Below are 19,675 nucleotides of genomic sequence, written 5' to 3' on the forward strand. Positions count from 1 at the left end.
TTTTAATTTTCTGAACGATTATAAATTCAACATCAATCAGAATTTGAATTTCACTAGATGCATGACATGAAGTTTTATATATAAGGGGAGCTTGCTATTTGCTGAATACAGAGTTGAGTTCTCCAAAACAGACCATTTTGAAATGAAGTCAACTAAGGAAATGGGAGAGTTTAAATATGATGTAAAAAAGATTCCATTCCAAATAACTCATTGAACACTGTGATTTCTGTCCTATCGATGTTAGTACTGAAGGAGATTCAATGGAAATGATTAATTGGAATTAAAAGGACCGTCTGGATGTAAGGGCCACTTTTCTCAAACCGTCCCAAGTCTTCAAGAGCTGTCATCAAAAATTTTTATCACTGACTTCCAATTCCTGTCTTTCAGAAAAAGTAATCAACTAAAAATCATGAAATCCCCAGACACCACACAGAAACCAAACATGTATACTAACAAATTACAATAGCAATAACAGATCAAGCTTTTTGATTTTTATTACTCAAAAAAAATCCTCATTTTTTTATTTAGCTTTCTGACTCTGTGCTTGTGCCTTCAACACTTTCACAACGATTTTCTGCTCCTCAATAAGGAAAGCACGCTTGATCCTAGGAAAAAAAAAAAAAAAGTTAAATGAATACTGGATGAAACCCAGCATAGACTAAACACTCAGGAACTAAAACTAAATGGCCAGACCCATTCAGCTGAAGGTCTCCCTCCTACACTGGAATATAAAAGCAGGATAATCCCTCAATTCTATGCTAATTGCACCTGCCCCCTTCTTCTGAGTCAAGAAGGAATTACAGGTGTGGAACCACATGGGTTAAAAGATACCAGCCAGAGGTACTTTCTCAGGTGTAAAGGTTCTACAGCCTGTCTGGGGCCAACTGTGCCACTTACTAGCTGTGTGATCTTGGGCAAGTTACCTTCTCTGTCCTAAGGTACAGCAGTAGGTTCATACCCACTTTACAAGACTTTTATGAAGATTCAACTTGGAAGGAGTTGTAATTTGTGTTTTAAACATCCCTTTAGAGAGGAAGTGTATTTTATTATTACAGTGCATGGGACCTGACAAGCAACAGGTGTTCACTACCATTTGTTAAAAGCAAAATTACCTCTAGAGAGAAACATACTCATTTAACTGCCACAAAAACCTGTCCCACCTATGCTCTTTATTGGCACCCCTGGTTATCTAATGACCCAGCCTAAAATCCCTGGGATTTTGGACTCCTTCAAATCTTCTCAATGTAATTACGTTACAGAAACACAACTAATGGGATCCCTGGGTGGCTCAGCGGTTTAGCACCTGCCTTCAGCCCAGGGCGTGATCCCGGAGTCCCAGGATCAAATCCCACATCAGGCTCCCTGCATGGAGCCTGCTTCTCCTTCTGCCTGTGTCTCTGCCTCTCCCTCTCTTTAAAAAAAAAAAGAAAAAAAAGAAACACAACTAATGCCACTCTTATTCAGGACCCTTAAAAATTTCCTAAACTTACTCAAAGACAATACTCCTCTCAGACTCACAGCTAATACTAACCTAAGGACCACCAGCAGGTCTACATCCAAATCTCTAAGAAGTAGGCTTGAAAATTTTATTTTTAATAAATGCACCCATGATTATGTTTAGCAAACCAAACACTGGTAAGAAGCCAAACTCCTCTAGCTTAGACCTAACTCATGACCCTTCATCTCCAACACGCTGTTACAATCTCATTTCTCATTCCTTGCCTCAATGCCCTTTCAATCAACCTCTTGACCAACATTTAAACCTAACATTCAGATACTACCTCAAATACCCATTGCAGAGTCCCAGCTACCTTGAAAGTTGTTCTCCTCTAACTTCATAGTTTAGATTTCTTTTATTTCATGCAAGTTACATTTACCTTTATTTGTATTACTATAACATGCCTTACCATCCCCTTACAAATCAACTCCTGAAAGGCAGAGTGAACTTGCAAAGTTTAGTGCCAGATTTGGTTTAGAAACTTAGCTCAACCACTTTATATAACTAGCTGAATAAACTGAAGGAAACCCACTTTCTGAACCAGTTCCTTAACTTGTGAAGACCAACCACCTCACAAATCCTTCCACTTAGTCTTTAGAGGCAATGAGATTAATAAAAAAGCCAGGGTCTCAATAAAACCTAGAATGAATCCCAGTGCTGTCCCTTACTGGCTATATGAATTTAAACAAATGTTGGTTTATTCTCAGAACAGAAAAACCCTTCCCTGATAGGTTTGTAACACGTTTATCATAAAAAACAGGCAATAAATGTTACCATTATAAACTCCGTTGCTTCCTCTCCTACCTGTGCCGCTACCAATCTTTCCACATAACCAAAAGGCCCAGTCCTCTACCTGGAATACTCTCATCTTCCAGAACCCTCCTCCTCAACCAGCTTTTAGATCTTAATGTGGCTCTAGCCACACTACAACTACATGTAGTTATTTTGTTCCCACACTTTTAAGATCTTCTACTCTCCATCTACCGGACCAGTAACTAATAGTTTACCTGCCTCTCCCACAAAACCAAGGTCATTTTAATTTCTACGTCTAGCATAAGGATGCCCCCAAATCCTAAATGAATTAATTTGAACCAGTATCATTTATCAGTCTGCACAGCACCAACTATCCCTAATCAAGGAAGGCATCTAAAATATACAACTTTCTTTTAAATTTCACCAGACTAACAATGATTAGCATGCAATGGAACAGACACATGCACACACATGTTTAAGAAAAAGAAAGTTCATTAAAGAGTTATATTTACCTGTCACGAACACACTTAGCACACATGGAACCACCATAGGCCCTGCTGACATGTTTTTTCGTTTTAGACAATCTCATAAGGACTTTAGGTCTCACCGCACGAACCTGCACAAAGTCAATGTTGAGATTATTTTGTGATGCTTTCAAAGAAACGGTCCTGGATTAGATATGTGACAAGTATAAACAGTAAACAAGGTCACAACAGGAAATGCTATTACTGACTTATCTGAAAGGCATTTCACCGTATCTGTCATATAGGCTTTAAAAGTCTGTGTTCTTGACAGATTCAGATCATAGATGCTTAGTACTTTTCAATCTTCCTAGTGGTGACCTCTCATTCATTCTCTTACAAGTGTATTAGTGCTCACTAGTTCTTGTTATTCACAGCAAAAGGATAAACTTACTCCTCGAAGTCGGCCAGGACACACGCCACATGCAGACTTTGGTGCTTTCCCAACCTTCTTGGTATAAAGGTAAACGATTCTATTGCCAGGAGTTCGGGACCTAGGAAGTGAGAGAATAGGGAAGAGCTCAACATTCTGCAGAGTAAAACAACAATATGTATTTTAAATTTTAGAAATACTTACAGCCTAGTTTTGTTAGAGGCTGTATTGTAGGACAGCCTACGACGGTATGTCAAACGCTGAACCATTCTGAACGCCTAGATTAAGAATGGAATAAAACTGCATTGTAGAAATAATTCAAACCTTACAACAAAAACAATATCACATAATTCATACATCCCATACGTATACTTTTTTATACAATAATCCTTAAAGTATCTGATGAAGAGAATTCCATTATTTTAAAACGATATACTTAACAGTGATTAGTTAAGAATGCTAGGAGGCCCACGTTTGTTTTCCTGACAGTAATCAATGATGGCACTTGGCTAAAATTTGCCAGACTTATCCCTCAAAAAAGCCCGATTCTGTCTGGAGTGGTGTCTAGAAAAATGCTACAGGCACGATTTGAATTTTTTAAAGGAACACTAAGTTCAATCCTCAACTTATGCCATCCACGCGAATCTACTGCACAAAGAGCTAGCTTGCTTCCCGGTCTCTAAAAGTTTTTACTGAGTTCACAGGGCTGTCATTAGGATTAAACGACAGAAACTAACCTGCTCAACCTATTGCAGTGACAGTCACACAAAAGATGCTCAGGGCTCAGTGTCTTGCCCCAAAGTGGCATGCGGGACAAGTCAAGAGCCAACTAATACTTATTTTAGTATCAAAGTGTGAATTAGGGGATCCCTGGGTGGCTCAGCGGTTTAGCGCCGCCTTCAGCCCGGGGCGTGATCCTGGAGACCCCGGGATCGAGTCCCGCGTAGGGCTCCCTGCATGGAGCCTGCTTCTCCCTATGCCTGTGTCTCTGCCTCTCTCTCTCTCTCTCTCTGTGTCTTTCATGAATAAATAAATAAAATCTTTAAAAAAAAAAAGCGTGAATCATGACATCTGGTTTTGTTTTGTTTTTTTTATCAGGTGGAATTAATACTGAGCAGTATCACTTAGCAAACTGGATGTGCAAGCCGGCATATGAACGGTTCTGGATTACCACTCCAAGTAACAGGAAACCGTCAACAAGACCCGCTGTATCCCTAACGTCGGGATCGCTCCGTCACATACGATGGAAGAGAAACTAGCCGGCATTTGATGTCAGCTCCTTCCTAACGTTACACTAAAACAGAACCGTCAAGACACCAAAATCGACGCCGAGGGCCAACGCGAGAGCTCCAAGGAGCCACCATTCCGCTCACAGCTTCAAAACCAAGACAGAATACTCCCTATTAACACGTTTATCTTCCTCGCTATCGGCCTTGCAAGAGAAAACATCTTGAAACGACCCGAACGTGCTGGTCGTCCGCCCTCGCACAGCCGGAGAACGTCTACGAGAGCAATGCTAAGAGGTGGGCGTAAGAGAGGGAACCGTTCTACGATCCCGCAGGGTCTCAACGAGCCGAACCACAACTTGTACGTCTCCAAACACGCCTCTGAAGGCGGCCAAGCCCGAGGAGGGATGAGCTCCGGCTATTCCGGGCCCGGGAGGGGGGGTCCGGGTCGGTGGCCGTCTGAAGCTAAAAAGCCAGGGACCTGCTCACCACCAGCTTTCCTCCTGAACTCTTATTCCCAGGCCAGCTCCAAGGGCTGCGCTGCGCAGATCCTGGCTCCCCCACCTCCCCGGATGGCGGCCGATTGCAGACCAAGGAGCGATGGGGAAAAGGAAAGAGCAGCCATACCTATGGACGCCGTCCCCGGAAGAGGAAAAAGGAAGCGCTTGCAAGTTTAAAGGTTAACTGTGACTGCGTCGGACCGGAAATTACGTCAGACCCAGCACCGCCATGTTGTACGGACACCACCTTTCCATGGGCGGGGATGCTTGGCGCCGCCACATTGTACGGCAGCTGACGTGCCGCCCCTGCCTGCGGGCCTGGATGCGCCTGAGCGATCTACGGCAGCGCCGCGCGAAGCCCTTGGGAATCGTTGTAGAAACAAATGCAAATAACAGAGGAAGCTTCGAAGAGCGGGAGGGGGACAAAGTCAATTTTTTCCCTTCTGAGAAGTGTTACGACACATTTAACCTAAAGAGCACCAGCTTGGTAGGTAGTCGTAGGTTTAGATCCCAGTTCTGACACTTGTTAGATGACCTTCGAGGAGTTAACTCTGTAACCTTCCCTTCCTTTCGCTCGTCATTCATTCAGAGCACAAGCTTAACAATTTAAATCCAGTATCTGCTAATTATTAACTGTGTTATAGTGAACAAAGCTTTAAATGAGTTATGCCATGATCAAAGGCACAATAAAATTAAAGCACTTAGCATGGGGTCTTGTCCAAAGTAAGTGCTCAATTAATGGTGGCTAATCTTATGATTATGTACAGAACTTCACATTTCACATGGGTAATAAAGTTTGAGCTGAGCCTTAAAAATGAGGAGGAAGGGAGGGGAGCCCTCTAAAATAGCATGTAAAAGTTTACATTAAGTGCTTATGTGTGTGTGTGTGTATATATGTATATATATATGTATATATGTGTGTATATATATGTATTTTGAGATAAGAGTCCTTAGCTTTCATTATATTGTCAAAGAGTATCATGACCTCCAAAAAAGTAAAGAGCACTTTGCGCCCTAAGGAAAAAATGCTACAAAGGGCCTTTAAATTTTTATCTATGGTTAGCTCCCTGCAGACATGAGAGAGGGAGTTGCATGCCTGTGTGTTGGGGAATGCCCTTAAAAACTACACCCCTAAGGAAATGAGGAAGGTAGGAGTGGAGATCCACAGCCGATGCCTCAGCTGTTCCAATAAAGAGCTCTGGAGTTAGGATGGCTCTTCATAGCTGTCCCAAACGGCAGAGGGAGCCAGGCTTTTGCACTCCCACATCTGTCAGTCCTGAGCCTGGATGCCCTCTGACTATGGGTGAGGCAGTTTCTTGAAGCTGCAAGCAATGTTTAGTGACGGAAGCAGCTGTGAGCCTCTGCATTGGCCCAGATAAGGGAATTTGAGTAGAGCATCCTTGTATCCATTCAAGTTCCCTTTTGGTTTTCCCAGCCTGACTGTTGAGGTAAGAAAGGAAGCAAATGACTGAGGGCAGATGCCCTGATCATATTAGAGATCTGTCTTGGATGGCAAGTCCTGTTAATTACATCATGCCTCATGTCTTTGTCCTCACAGCAAATGGAAGGCTCTGGTTGTAGCCTTCCCATTGTGGACTCTCAAATAGCTGCTTCTCCCCTGACCCAGTCATAAGTTACTTTCCTCCATCCCAGTCCTTGACTTTTTTGTCCTTATGGAATTCTTTCATCCCTGTACCAGACATCAGGCAGAGAGTAACATGTGGTTTTTGAATGAGTGAACAAATGAATGCATTTACTTGAAATATATTGTCTCTCTAGAGAGACTGGGCTGGACAGATGAGTACAGTGACAGGAGATGGGAAATCTGATGGGAAACCACTTTAGTATTATTTACTAATCTTTCCATGCGCTGCTCTACCCCAAGAGAAAAGAACAGTGGTCTCACTATCCTAGTTTTCCCTGATTATACTTTACCCAGTTCTAGAATGTTTTAAAATGTGAACTGGGTGAAGTATAATTTAATATTTGATAAATTTTCACAAATTGAACAGGCCTAGATCAAGACAATATTATCAGCACTGCAAATATTATCAACCTCTCTGTGTACTTCCATTCTTTTCTCCATTTTCCAAGGATCATGACCATTCTGACTTCTACCCCATAGATAAGTTTTACCAATTTTTGTTTTTTCTAGAAATGAACAGTATTCTTTGTATTTGGCTTCTATTGTTCAATCTTATGTTTATAAAATTCATCTATATATTTTTAAAATTCTCACTGTTATGTAGAATTCCACTGAGTAAACATACTACTATTCTTCTGTTGAAAGGTGTTGGGTAGTTTCCAAGTTCAGGCTATCATAAACTGCTGCTTCTACAGTACAAATATTTTGGTGAATACATTTCAGTTGAGTATAACCCTAGAAATGGAATTGGTGGGTCACAGAGTATGTGTGGTGGGCAGAAGGCTAAGAATTCTAGGATGGCCCCAGTGACTTCTGTCCCATGGTGATATTCTCGTAATTATGCTATATTATGTGGCAAAAGGAATTTTGAAGATGTAATTTAGGTTACTAATCAGTTGACCACAAATAACACCAAAATTAGAAGTGGGCTGAAGGAATATGGTGCAGGACACCAACAGTTTCTGCTATACTAAATAAGAATTCAAGTTTGGTGGGTTTTTTTCCTTTCAGTTCTTTGAAAATATTAGTCTGTTTTTTGGTTTCTGTGATCCGTTGAGAAGTCAAATTATTCTTATTTTTTCTTCTTTAAAAGTAATTTGTCTGCTTTTTTTTTTCCTGGCTATTTTTGGGAACATTTTCTCTTTGGGTTTGGTTTTGATTGGTTTTACTATGATGTGCTTAGGTAAGCTTTTCTTTATTCTGTGAGGTTTGTAGGGTCTTTTATATCTGTATCTTAGTATCTTTCATGAATTTTAAGAAATTCTCAGCCATTATCTGTTCAAACATTGCTTCTGCCCCATTCTCTTTCCTCCTGGTACTCCAGCTACACACTGTATTCTTATCACTGTATCTCTAGAAGTTGCATGGCCTTTTACGACCTAGCCGTGAAAAGGCACATAACATCACTTCCATCATATTCTATTAGTCAAAGCTGTCACAAGCTCAAGGTTCTGGTCACTAATTCCAGCATGGGAGAGATGGAGAGAGGAAGGAGTTTCCCTACACCACCAATCAAGTCTCTGACACCAGCCAGATGTCCTACAATTCAACTCAATTCCAGTAGTGTCTACCTGGAGATAGCATCAGATCCCACAGGTTAAGAACAGTTCCACAAACTGCTTTTCACTTTAGATGGCACTCCTGAGTCCAGGTTGTTACCTCTGCTTCTGACCAACTGGCTGTAAAGCAGAAGTTCCCATGACTCCCTCCTTGGGGAGGGATTAATTTGCTAGAGTGGCTCATAGACCTCAGGGAAATCCATTTTCTCACTAGATTACCAATTTATTACAAAAGATATTAAAGGGTACAAATCAGCAACTAGATGAAGACATACATAGGGCAAGGTCCCCAAAAAAGGATCTTTTGTTCCCATGGAATTTAAGCCTGGCACAGTGGCACATGGAAGTGTTATGATTCCCTAACCAATTCTGTATTTACATGGTTGGTTCTTTGGGCAACCAACCCCTAGCTTTAGATGAAGTCCAAACATCACTGTGTTAATACAACAAACGAATTTCCAGTTCTTATCATTTAGAAAATTCTAAGGGTTTTTGGAGTTATGTGTCAGAACAAGACCAAATATATATTCCCTATTTTATTTTATTAAAGGTGTATTTATTTATTTGAGAGATAGAGAGAGAGAGAGAGAGAGAGAGAGAGAAAGTATGGGGAACAGAGGGAGAGGGAAAGGGAAAGAATCTCAAGCAGACTCCCTGCTGAGCACAGAGCCCAACTCGGGGCTTGATCTCACCACCCTGAGATCATGACCTCAGCTGAAATCAAGAGTCAGATGTTTAATGGACTGAGCCACTCAAGCACCCTTACATCTCCTTTTTCAGTTCATAAAATATCACAAACCAACCTAAGTTCAAAGGCAGTGGACTTAATATCTTCACCTCTTGATAGTGTCAGTAATTTTAGGATTATAAAGCCACCACAGTTTCCCACCCTCTCTTTAGTATTTACTGTTGTTTTGTTTTTCAACAATTCACTTTATTTTCTTTCAGCCCATCTTCTACATTAATTCTCTCTTCAGTATATTTAATACACTATTAAATGTATTGAATAACTTTTTAATTTCAGTTATTATATTTTTTAGTTCTAATTTTCCCTTCAATTCTCTTTTTATGCTTCTTATTATATGCTGAATTTTTCAATCTTGACTTCTATTACCTTGAGTGCTTGAATGTATTGAGCATAATTATTTTAATGTTTTATGACTGATAACTCCATTATCTGAATTCCCCACAGATGGCTTTCTTTTGTCTGATATTTCTCATGGCTTTTGTTGTTTTCTCATGTGCCTGATTGCTTTGTATAGATTTCAAGATATTTTACCTGTATCATTAAAAATAATTTTAAATTCTGCATATCAACTCACATGCAAATTTTAGAATCACTGATTTAGCTCCAAGCAAAAACTTGGTTAGCATTTGTATTTTTCTATATTTATATAGTTATATATTCATTGACTTCCTTACGATGTTGAGTCATTGTATCCAAGAACATGGGATATCTCTCAATTTATTCATCTCTATTTTTAAAGTTTTATTCATATAGGTTTTAGATATTTCTCAATGTAAACATTTCATTTGTAGGTATTTTAATTGTTTTATTGCTAATGTAAATGGCATCCTCTTTTCCATTACTCCATTTAACTATTTTCTTTTTATTGAAGACTGTGATTTTTGTTTATTAATTTATATCATGCTGCCTTACTAAATTCTCATATTATTGGTATTTAATTTTTTTATTAATTTTTGGGTGGTTTCCAGGTATATTATCTAGGCATATTCCTTCTTCCTTTCTAGTTCTATGCCCCTTGTCCAGTTCCATTGGTTGATACTTCAAACACAATATTAAATAGTAGTGTAGATATAGGCATTTTTGTTTTGATCTTGACATTAGCAGGAAAGCATCTACTAAGTCTTATGTTAAGAAAATAGCCACTGAAGGACACCTAGGTGGCTCAGCAGTTGAATGTCTGTCTTCGGCTCAGGGCATGATCTTGGGATCTGCAATCGAGTCCAGAATTGGCTTCCTGTGGGGAGCCTGCTTCTCCCTCTGCCTGTGTCTCTGTCTCTTTTTCTGTGTCTCTCCTGAATAAATCTTAAAAAAAAAAAAATAGCCATTGATTACTATTTAACTGTTTTTTTTTTGTCAATGGATGTTGAATTTGTTAATTTCCTTCTCAATATCTGTTAAGATACTATTAAGTATTACGATCTATTAAATATCTATTAAGATGATAATTTAACATTTTTCCTCAGATCAATTAATGTACTCAATAATATTGGGCAATGGCATTTGTACAAAGGTATCATAGTGTTCCTGTTTCATTGGCTCTTTTTCTGCATAGACTGCTCTTCCCCCAGATATCTACATGGCTTATTCTCACTTTCTCTACTTTTTTGCTCAAGGTCCCTTTTTGGTGAGCTCTATCCTAACTCCCATTTAAATTACTCATTTCTGTCCTTCATTGCCCCCTCAAACTCCCTCACCCTTGTGTTCTGTTTTACCTGTTTACCCTGCACTTGTGTTCTGTTTACCCTGCACTTACCACTTTCTAACATACTATATATATATATATATATATATATATATATATATATATATAGTAATTTGAGGATTATATTTTATGTATTATATAAATTATATATATAATATGTTATAATATATTATATATATTTGTGTGTGCGTATTTATTATACTTTTTCTCTATTAGATGTATGTTGCATGAGTAGGGAAATTTTTTTTTAAACAGTTACCCATCAAGGAACTTTTATTTTTTTTTTAAAGATTATTTATTTATTCATAGAGACACAGAGAGAGAGAGAAAGGCAGAGAGAGAATCAGGCTCCATGCAGAGAGCCTGACGTGGGACTTGATCCAGAGTCACTAAACCGCTGCGCCACCGGGGCTGCTGGAGTAGGGAAATTTTGAGCTTTAAAAAAATTTTTTTGATGGATATACTTTCAATACCTAGGGTGGTACTTGAAACATAGTAAGCACTCAAAACCATTTTTTTAAGTGAATGAATGAGATTGGAGACTATCAAAGAATAGTGAGAAGGAGCATTTGGACTTGAGCTTTCTATTCATGTAAAGCTTGAACTTAAGAATTTCAACATTATTTCTGGATGAAGTTATATTGGTCATTGAGATACAGGACAGAAATAGAAAGACTTTCATTGCAGAACTTGTACACTTTGACCCATTACTGGCTGTCACACACTGTAGAACTCCATGAATTAATTCATTTTATTAATCCTGTGATTAGTTGTGAAGAAATGGATTATATTACATTGTATTTTGTGTATTAAAAACTTTAACTGGTTCAATGTAAACATTTTTTTAAGATTTTATTTATTTATTTGAGAGATTGATAGTGAGAGAGAGCACAAGTGGGAGTGGAGGCAGAGGGAGAAGCAGACTCTCCACTGAGCAAGGAGCCTATGTGGGACTCGATCCCAGGATCCTGGGATCATGATCAGAGCTGAAGGCAGATACTTAACTGACTGAGCCACCTACATGCCCCTCAATGTAAGCATTTCAAATATGTCATGATTTTGGTGACCTTGCTTTGGTGTGTCTTCACTTTAAATTTTTTTTTAAAGATTTATTTCTTTATTTTAGAGAGAGAGAGAGTGAGCAGGAGCAGGAGGAGGGGCAAAGGAAGAGGGAGAAAAGAGAATCTCAAACAGATTCCTTGCTGAGCGTGGAGCCTGACTCAGGGCTCTATCTCATGATCCTAAGAACATGACCTAAACCAAAGTCAAGAGTCAAACACCTAACCAGCTGAGCCACCCAGGTACCCCTCATTTTAAATTTATACATATCTTCCTTGACTTACATTTATTGGGTTGCATCCCAATAAACTCGTGGTATGCTGAAGGTATAAGTCAGAAATACATTTAATATACCTAACAATATATGAACATCAAAGCTTAGCCTAGCCTACCTTAAATGTGCTCAGAGCATTCACATTAGCCTACAGTTGAGCAAAACCATCTACCACAAAGCCTATTTTTTTCATAGAGTGTTGAATATCTCATGTGATTTATGGAATGCTGTACTGGAAGTGAAAAACAGAGTGGTTGCCTGGGTACAGAATGGTTTTATCAGTTGTTCACCCTCGTGATCATGCAGCTGACTGGGAGCTGCAGCTGCTGCTCCCACCCAGCATCATGAAAGAGTGCCCTACTATATGTTGCCAGCCGGGGGAAAAGATCCAAATTCTAAATTCGACAGTGGTTTCTAGTGAGTGCGTATCACTTTTGCACCATTGTCAAGTAGAACAATTGTAAGTTGGGGGTATTCTGTACTGGGAACCTCAAGAGAAGTCCAAGCTTTCCTGGCTCTGAAAGGCCCTGCCAGAGACCTTTAACTCACCTGACATTGGAGTTTGTGTCTTCTGAACTCCTATGCAGCCTTTGTGCTAATTGTATCACCTGCATCTTTAATTGCTTTGCCATTTGAGCTATAATTTAGAGATGATTTTTGCTACAAAGAGTTAAAATACCAGAGTAATTTAACCACTCTAAAATTTAGAAATAGGAATTTGAGACAAATTGGATTTTTCTAATAGAAATGTTCTGAGCCTAATGCCCTAAAGGGGAGTAAGGAAACCAATTAACTTTAATTTAAATAATCATGTCTTAAGTAGCAAATGAACCAAGTTCTATTGTTAAAGAACAACTGTATTAAATCCCTGAAAGGTTAGCTTCAAAATAGCATTAATGCAGTGGTTTCGTGTCTTACTAATGAAGTAAGTTTCCATTGGTCACTGTAACTTCTGTTTGTTGTCTTGCTGGGCATTGTTACTGAGAGTAGAGGAGGGGAAAGCTTGAGAGCAAGGATAGAATAATTGTGTGAAATTGCCAGTGATGTTCTTGCTAGTAACTTTTTTTTAAGTGACACAGAGAAAAGCTAATAATTTTGTTCCTGGGAAAAAATAGCATAAGAAAATGTAAGAAAAGCTTGTTTTCTTATTCTGAAAGTCATGTATATGGCATATGATTTTCTGTTTGCAGATGCTATTTAAAAATAATGTGTTTAGGGGTGCCTGGGTGGCTCAGTGGTTGAGTGTCTGCCTTCAGCCCAGGGTGTGATCCCTGAGTCCTGGGATCAAGTACTGTATCAGGCTCCCCAGAGGGAGCCTGCTTCTCTCTCTACCTAAGTCTCTGCCTCTCTCTGTGTGTCTCTCATGAATAAATAAATAAAATCTTTTAAAAAATGTGTTTATGATGACTGAGATCCCTGTTTATAACTACAGTGACTTATAAATATTAAGGCAACCATCAACAATGTATTAATAGGGTATATATTATACTAAAATCTGGCAATGAGTTAATGCTGAAGATGCATTTTTTAAAAAAGATTTATTTATTTATTGTAGGAGGTGGTGGGTAGAGAGGCACAGGGAGAAAGGAGAGAGTCTTAACCAGACTCCCCACTGAGCACAGAGCTGGACTTGAGGCTGGATCTCATCACCCTGAGATCACTGAAATCTAGAGTCTGTTGCTTAACCAACTGCCCCACCCAGGCACCCCTGAAGATGCATTTTGGATGAGCTTATGTAATTGAGTAGAAGGACCATGAATTTGGCAGACAGAGAGTTTAAAGCTAGATCATGGAAGGCTTTAAAGGCTGTGCTCCAAGGGTTGAAACTGTATTCTTATGCTTTCTCTGTTTCTTCCCTCTCAGGGGCTGCCCTTGTGACCTTAGGAAAGCAGGTTAACCTCCCTGAGACTATCTCTTTATCCATAACATGGGGGTAATAAGCCTATGTAACGAGTTTGCTGGGAGAATTAACAGAGGTAAATTTTGTGACTAAGAACTTGAGCTTGAGACTGGCACACAGTGGAAGCTTAATAAATAGTGGCCTTACTATTGTTCCCTAGGAATGAAATACTGCTTTCTGCTCCTCTTTATTAGCCAGTTTTGTGTATCACACATTGGTATCACATCTTGTGCTCCACAACCATTTGCTGTGTTCTTGAGGGAGTTTTTTAATTTTCCTGGTGGTATTTTGTAGAAGTCTAAAGAGGCCACTGCAGGATTCACCAACATGGAGAATAGCATGGCTTGACAGAAAAGGGCAAAAGATCTTAAAGGCTTGGGTCACCAAAGCCTTGATTTTTCTGGAGATACTTTTTTCCTTCAAAAGAGTCACTGTCTTGGCTGGCAACACAACCTGTGTCTTGATCCAATTATTTATGCAAATCAAGACAATTTCTCTTTTTCCTGTGAAGGGCTTGGTGAAATGATGCTACAGAAAAATCCAGTGCATTTCCATTATTGCTTGCTCCACAGCAATACTCTTTTGTAGCAAGAGGAAAATGATTTAGTAGAATGCTCCTCTACCCTCACATAGAAAGTACATAATATCATGTTTGTGTTGAAACTTTTGCTTCCAAAAATGTCATAACCCCACACGAAAGAGAATTAAAATCCCGTTATTTTAATTTACATCTAGCCACAAGATAAGTAAAGTTATCATTGAAATTCTAATTAAATGGGATGATTGACTAAGGTAGCACATCAAAGAAGAGAAGTGAATATGATAAGTCGAAGACTTATTAATTAGTCTGCGTGGAAGAAATTCCAGGGATGTCAAGCTGAGCCTGCTGCAAGGAGAAAAAAAGCAGACAAGAAAACGTTCGTTTCTTTGAAGTTAGGAACTGAGATAGTGATGGAGGTAATTGTGTCTGACTGGATCCAGTAATGAAGAGCTGTAAATCAGACCTCAGAATCGAAGGAAAGATTCAAGTAACGAATGTGGCTGCCCCCCCTGCTGCGAAGAAACAGAATGCAGAACACACTAATTGACCCAGCCTATTTCCCAGTAGTTCTCTGTTATTATTTATTAATTTTTAATTTCTGAATTATTTACGTCCTGGGAAATTATTCTTGACAGCCTGTTAGGCGTGCCAGAGTTAATGGAGGATGAAAGGACTGGTACCAGAATTAGCAGGGATGTAGTCACAGGCTACTGGATTTAATGATTTGGGAAAGAAAAATTGATTTCACACAGCGTGTCACTTTATACTACTTTAGGGATACACCAGCTATTTGATTAATTGAGGAATAACCAATTCAAAGTATATTTGAAGTGTAAATGAGTCGCACTGCTCAGCTGTTTATTTTTCCCTCTTTCTGAGAGATCTGAATTTTCTTGAAGCTGATGATTAAAAGCTGATGAAGACACACTCACATGCTTTGAACGCACACCTGTTTGATTCGTATTAAACTCAGAAGGGAAGAGAACCCTGATATATGAGAGAAGATATTTTCACTTTTCTACTTCCTTCTCATCTCTTTATGTGATTTCTTTACTCCAGCATGTGGCATAGCAATAGTTGCAATCTGCATTCCTTAAAAACAAGGCTTGAGAAAATCTCTCTTTTGTTTTATGGCCTGTGAGCAATGAGCACAATCAGAAAGAAGCAGTGCTTGCCAATGAACAGAAGGAACAAATAGAAGAAAAATATGTTGAAACAATGACTTTAATGAACAAAGGGAAGATGATTGATCTATTAGGAAAATGAGTGAGGCAGAAATACACCATCACCATCTAGCCTCAAAGTTCTGCCTCATTTATGGCTTCTCCCTTTCTGGCCAACCTCGTTAGCCTTGGTAGGTCTACTTCTGCCATCGTGGTCTGTTTCTCTTTGGCCTAGTCCTCTGACTGGTCTCCTTAAGCCAAATCTTCCTCCTCCACTATAATCTACAGCAGTGCTTCTCAAGGTTGAATGTGCAGAAGGATCACTTGGGGGCTTTTGCTCCTCTGTAGGTTTAGATTCAGTGGGTCTGGGAGGCCAGCTGAGATTCAGCATTTCTAACAGGCTCCCAGGTGAAGAGCATGCTGGCCAGAGACCAGACTTTGAGTAGCAAGGTCCTACAAAACTCTGACACACTCATGTTCTTTAAAACACTGCTTTGATCATGTGAGTCTCTCATTCAGAACCCTTTAATGATTTCCAGTACCTACGAGTAGATTCAGATTCCTTCACCTGGCATTCAGGACTTTCCTAGTAGGATCACAACCTGTCCTCTGGGACGTAGTCTTCATTTTCTGGCTCCCTGCTTTTTTTTGTGCTACATCTCCTTTCTGAATGCTTTTATCTTTGGAAACTTTGGCAGTGTGTTGAACTGCATTTCTAATACCACATCTCCCATGTTAAGTCTTCTAGCTCCCACTCAACCAGACATGAATTCTCCTTCAGATTCTATCCCATACTTTCGTTTTACTTGTTTCTTGCAATGTGGTATTTCCAGTCTTATTGGTATTAATGTACTTATTTCTCCCTCTGCACACACAAGTTTGTAAGTTATATAAGGATGGGGACTGTACTTTATCTTGTATCCTTCCCAAGTGCAGGTGCAGAGCACAGAATGTGTATCTAACAACTATTTACACTGAACTGTGTGAGAAGGTTCCCTCCACGGTTATTCCTATCCTTGCAAACTTGTAGCATCTCTGGAATTCCTTAAAATCACCCACAAGTTATGATTTCTTTTTCTACATTACTCTCTCATTTATCCACTTAACTGTTTACTTATAAGCAATTTGAATATTCCCTTTTTGCCAGGGGTTGCAAATATAGAAGTGAAACCAGTCTTTGTCACCTAAGGAGCATCCCCCCTGGCCCCGAACATACCAAACCTTTACATCCCGCTTCCCCTACTTTTATCTTTCCTAACTCCAACTCCAAAATATAACCTTAGATCTAAGCTATATTTATTCACTTAATTTTTTTTAAAGCAAAACTCTTCTTGATAATTCTTGTGGCTGTTATAGGTCCTCAGGGTATGGACTGCCTTGAATCCTGAGGAACTTCCTGCTCTATCTTGACCTTGTACATATCCATTCTCCTCTCCCAGGATTTAAAAATCCTTAAAACCTTGGCCATTCAGCCACAATTCCCACTCTACTTGTCCCATACTGATTTTTCAGCATTGTACTAGTTCTCAAACCATTGCTTCTTCCTGTCTTAGGCTCCTTATGGGTGAGGCTCCACAGTGTATTTAACAAACTTACTCCAGTACCAAAATTGTTCTCGAGTTATTTCCCCTCCCTTTCTTCTCCTTTTCTCCATTTTTTTCTCTTTGTGTGTTTCATACCCTTACCTACTGTACTTTCTCTTATACCTTAATTCTTATACCCTACTGAATCCAGAAGGAAAACATTTTTTTAAAATCTCCTAATTTTATATCTACTAGAAAGATTCAGACAGAAATAAACCACCACAAGCAATTGTGTTATGAAATGTATGACAGGAAAATGTCCAAGGGTCTAACTACAAATAAAAAAGAGACAAAGGAAATTGTATTGTGGTTCTTTAGTAGCAAGTAACAGAAGGCAACTCTTGCCAACAAGCAAAATAAATGAGAAGGATTCAAAGGTCTCTCAGAGAATAAAAGAATTCAGTAGAGTTGAATTTAGGTGAGCAAGAATGCCACCCAGTAAGAAACTGATTCCTTAGTGCCCATGCTGGGAGAACCTGCTTGCATCTAGATTTTAACCTCTCTCCTAAGAAGTGACTCATAGATAGAGTAATCCAAAGAGGGAAAAGGATTGGAGCTGATCCATTCCCCTTGGGAAGACTTTTTATGGGTTTCATTATCCCCAGAGCTGTTTTGATTCCAGTTCTTGAGTCCTGGATGTTCAGCTTTTTCTTCAACTTACGTTTATCACTGGCAGCCAAAGAACTCTAAGTGATACAAGAGGCATTTACAATAGCAGGGGCTCAGTAGAAGTTTGTTCATCAGCCACATGGTGTAGCAGAAATGAATTTTATACAACATACAGGAACAATTCCCTAGTCTCTCAATACACAAGCATTTTACCTTCATCCTTGTACTCAAGGTTTTCCATCAGCCTAGGATGTCCTTCTACCTGCTGCCCTTCTCACTTGCTCAAGGCCTACTCTTTTCTTATTTTTAAACATATCACCTACAGAAAAAAATCAAGTTATAAGTTTTATTATGAAAAAAATTCCACGTACATCAAAATTAAAAGGATTGCACATTGAAATTCACCTATCTTCTGCTGGGATTCAATCATTGTTAACATTTTGCTATATTTGCTCTCTACATTTTCAAAGTAAATTTGACATCATGACACTTCCCTGACAAACATTTACCATGCAATCCCTAAGAATAGGGAGATACTCCTATATAACACAATTCTACTGTTATGCCTTGGAAAATTAATAGTAACTTCTTGTTGAATTCATCCAGTTTGTTTCAAGAATATAATATATATATTTTAACCAAGATCAAATCAAATCATTCACTCATTGCATTTGGTTGTCAGATTTCTTTAACTGGTTTTCATACAGAACAGTGCACTCTCCTTTTTATAATGATGTTGACTTTTTAAGAGCTGCCAGTCAGTTGTCTTATGCAATGTCTCATATTCTGAGTTTGTCTGATTATTTTTCTCATGTTGTCATTTAACTGGTTCCTCTATCTCCTATACTTTGGTAAGCTAACAGTTAGGTGTAGAGATTTGATTAGATTCATGCTAAATATTTTTAGCAAGCCTACTTCTTAGGAGATGTTGTGTACTTCTCATTACATAATATCAGGGTCATGTTACATCTGTTGTTTCACTATTCATGATGCTAAGTTTAATCAGTTGGTTAAGATATTCCCCCAAGATCACTCCATTTTAAAATTAAAATTTTCATCGACCATTTTTTTCAATCCCCAGATCAAATGTGATACTTTAACCTCTTCCCTTTATGTATTTTTAAACTTTAAATTAAAAAAAAAAAAAGGTAATCTCAGGATGCTTGGGTGGCTCAGCGGTTAAGCGTCTGCCTTAGGCTCAGGGTGTGATCCTGGAGTCCTGGGACTGAGTCCCACACCGGGCTCCTTGCATGGAGCCTGCTTCTCCATCTGCCTATGTCTCTGCCTTTCTCTCTCTGTCTCTCATGAATAAATAAATAAAATCTAAAAAAAAAAAAAAAATCTCTGTGCCCAACGTGGGGCTTGAACTCATGACTCTGAGATCAAGAGTTGTACACTCCACCAAACAAACCAGCCAGATGCCCCCCTATTATGTATTAATTGTCCCTTACTTTGTTAACAATATCTATATTGTATTACTGTCTTACAGTATTATTGTATTGTATTATTATCTTACAGCTCTTAAGGTCAGAAGTTTAAAACGAGTGTCACTGGGTTAAATCACGGTGTCATCAGCACTGTATTCCTTCTGGAGACTCTAGAGGAGAGAGTCCATTTCCTTACTTTTCCTAGCTTCCAACAACTTCCTGCTTTCCTTGATCTTGGTTTCCTTCCTCATCTCAAGACCAGTAATGTTGGTTGGCCAAGTCGTCACACTGTCATTTCCCCAATTCACTCTTTTGCCTCTCTCTTCCACCTTCAAGGATCTGATGACTACTGTGCCCTTACCTTGGTAATCTAGTATAATCTCTCTAGTCTAATCTCATTTTAAGATCAACTAATTAGCAACCTTAATTTCATTTGCCACCTCGGTTCCCTTTGTCATGTAACCTAATGTACTCCCTGGTTCCGGGGATTAGGTTATGGACATCTTTGGGTTGGGGGACATTATTCTGCCTACACTGGGATTTTACTATTATACTATCAGATGTGATGCTCAGTGTATGGAGAGGAAATACTTA

At 39.1% G+C, this 19,675-nt stretch overlaps 1 protein-coding gene across 3 annotated transcripts; it reads right to left on the bottom strand.

Annotated features, from left to right (window-relative positions):
• Window positions 1-476: 476 nt before the first annotated feature.
• Window positions 477-5,066, bottom strand: RPL34 (ribosomal protein L34). 3 transcript variants are annotated; one of them, XM_072755510.1, is made up of 5 exons: window positions 4,999-5,066; window positions 3,350-3,423; window positions 3,167-3,266; window positions 2,764-2,867; window positions 477-605 (listed from the first exon to the last, which is right to left on the bottom strand). In XM_072755510.1, the coding sequence occupies exons 2-5, from the start codon at window positions 3,412-3,414 to the stop codon at window positions 521-523; spliced, it is 354 nt and encodes a 117-aa protein (XP_072611611.1). In that variant the 5' UTR covers window positions 3,415-3,423; window positions 4,999-5,066; the 3' UTR covers window positions 477-520. The 3 variants fall into 3 exon arrangements, with proteins under 3 accessions (XP_072611611.1, XP_072611612.1, XP_072611613.1); XM_072755511.1 differs by having other exon boundaries at window positions 4,861-5,016; XM_072755512.1 differs by having other exon boundaries at window positions 4,853-5,006.
• Window positions 5,067-19,675: the final 14,609 nt, after the last annotated feature.

The sequence above is a fragment of the Vulpes vulpes genome, chromosome 4, assembly GCF_048418805.1.
Source record: "Vulpes vulpes isolate BD-2025 chromosome 4, VulVul3, whole genome shotgun sequence".
NCBI lineage: Eukaryota > Metazoa > Chordata > Mammalia > Carnivora > Canidae > Vulpes > Vulpes vulpes.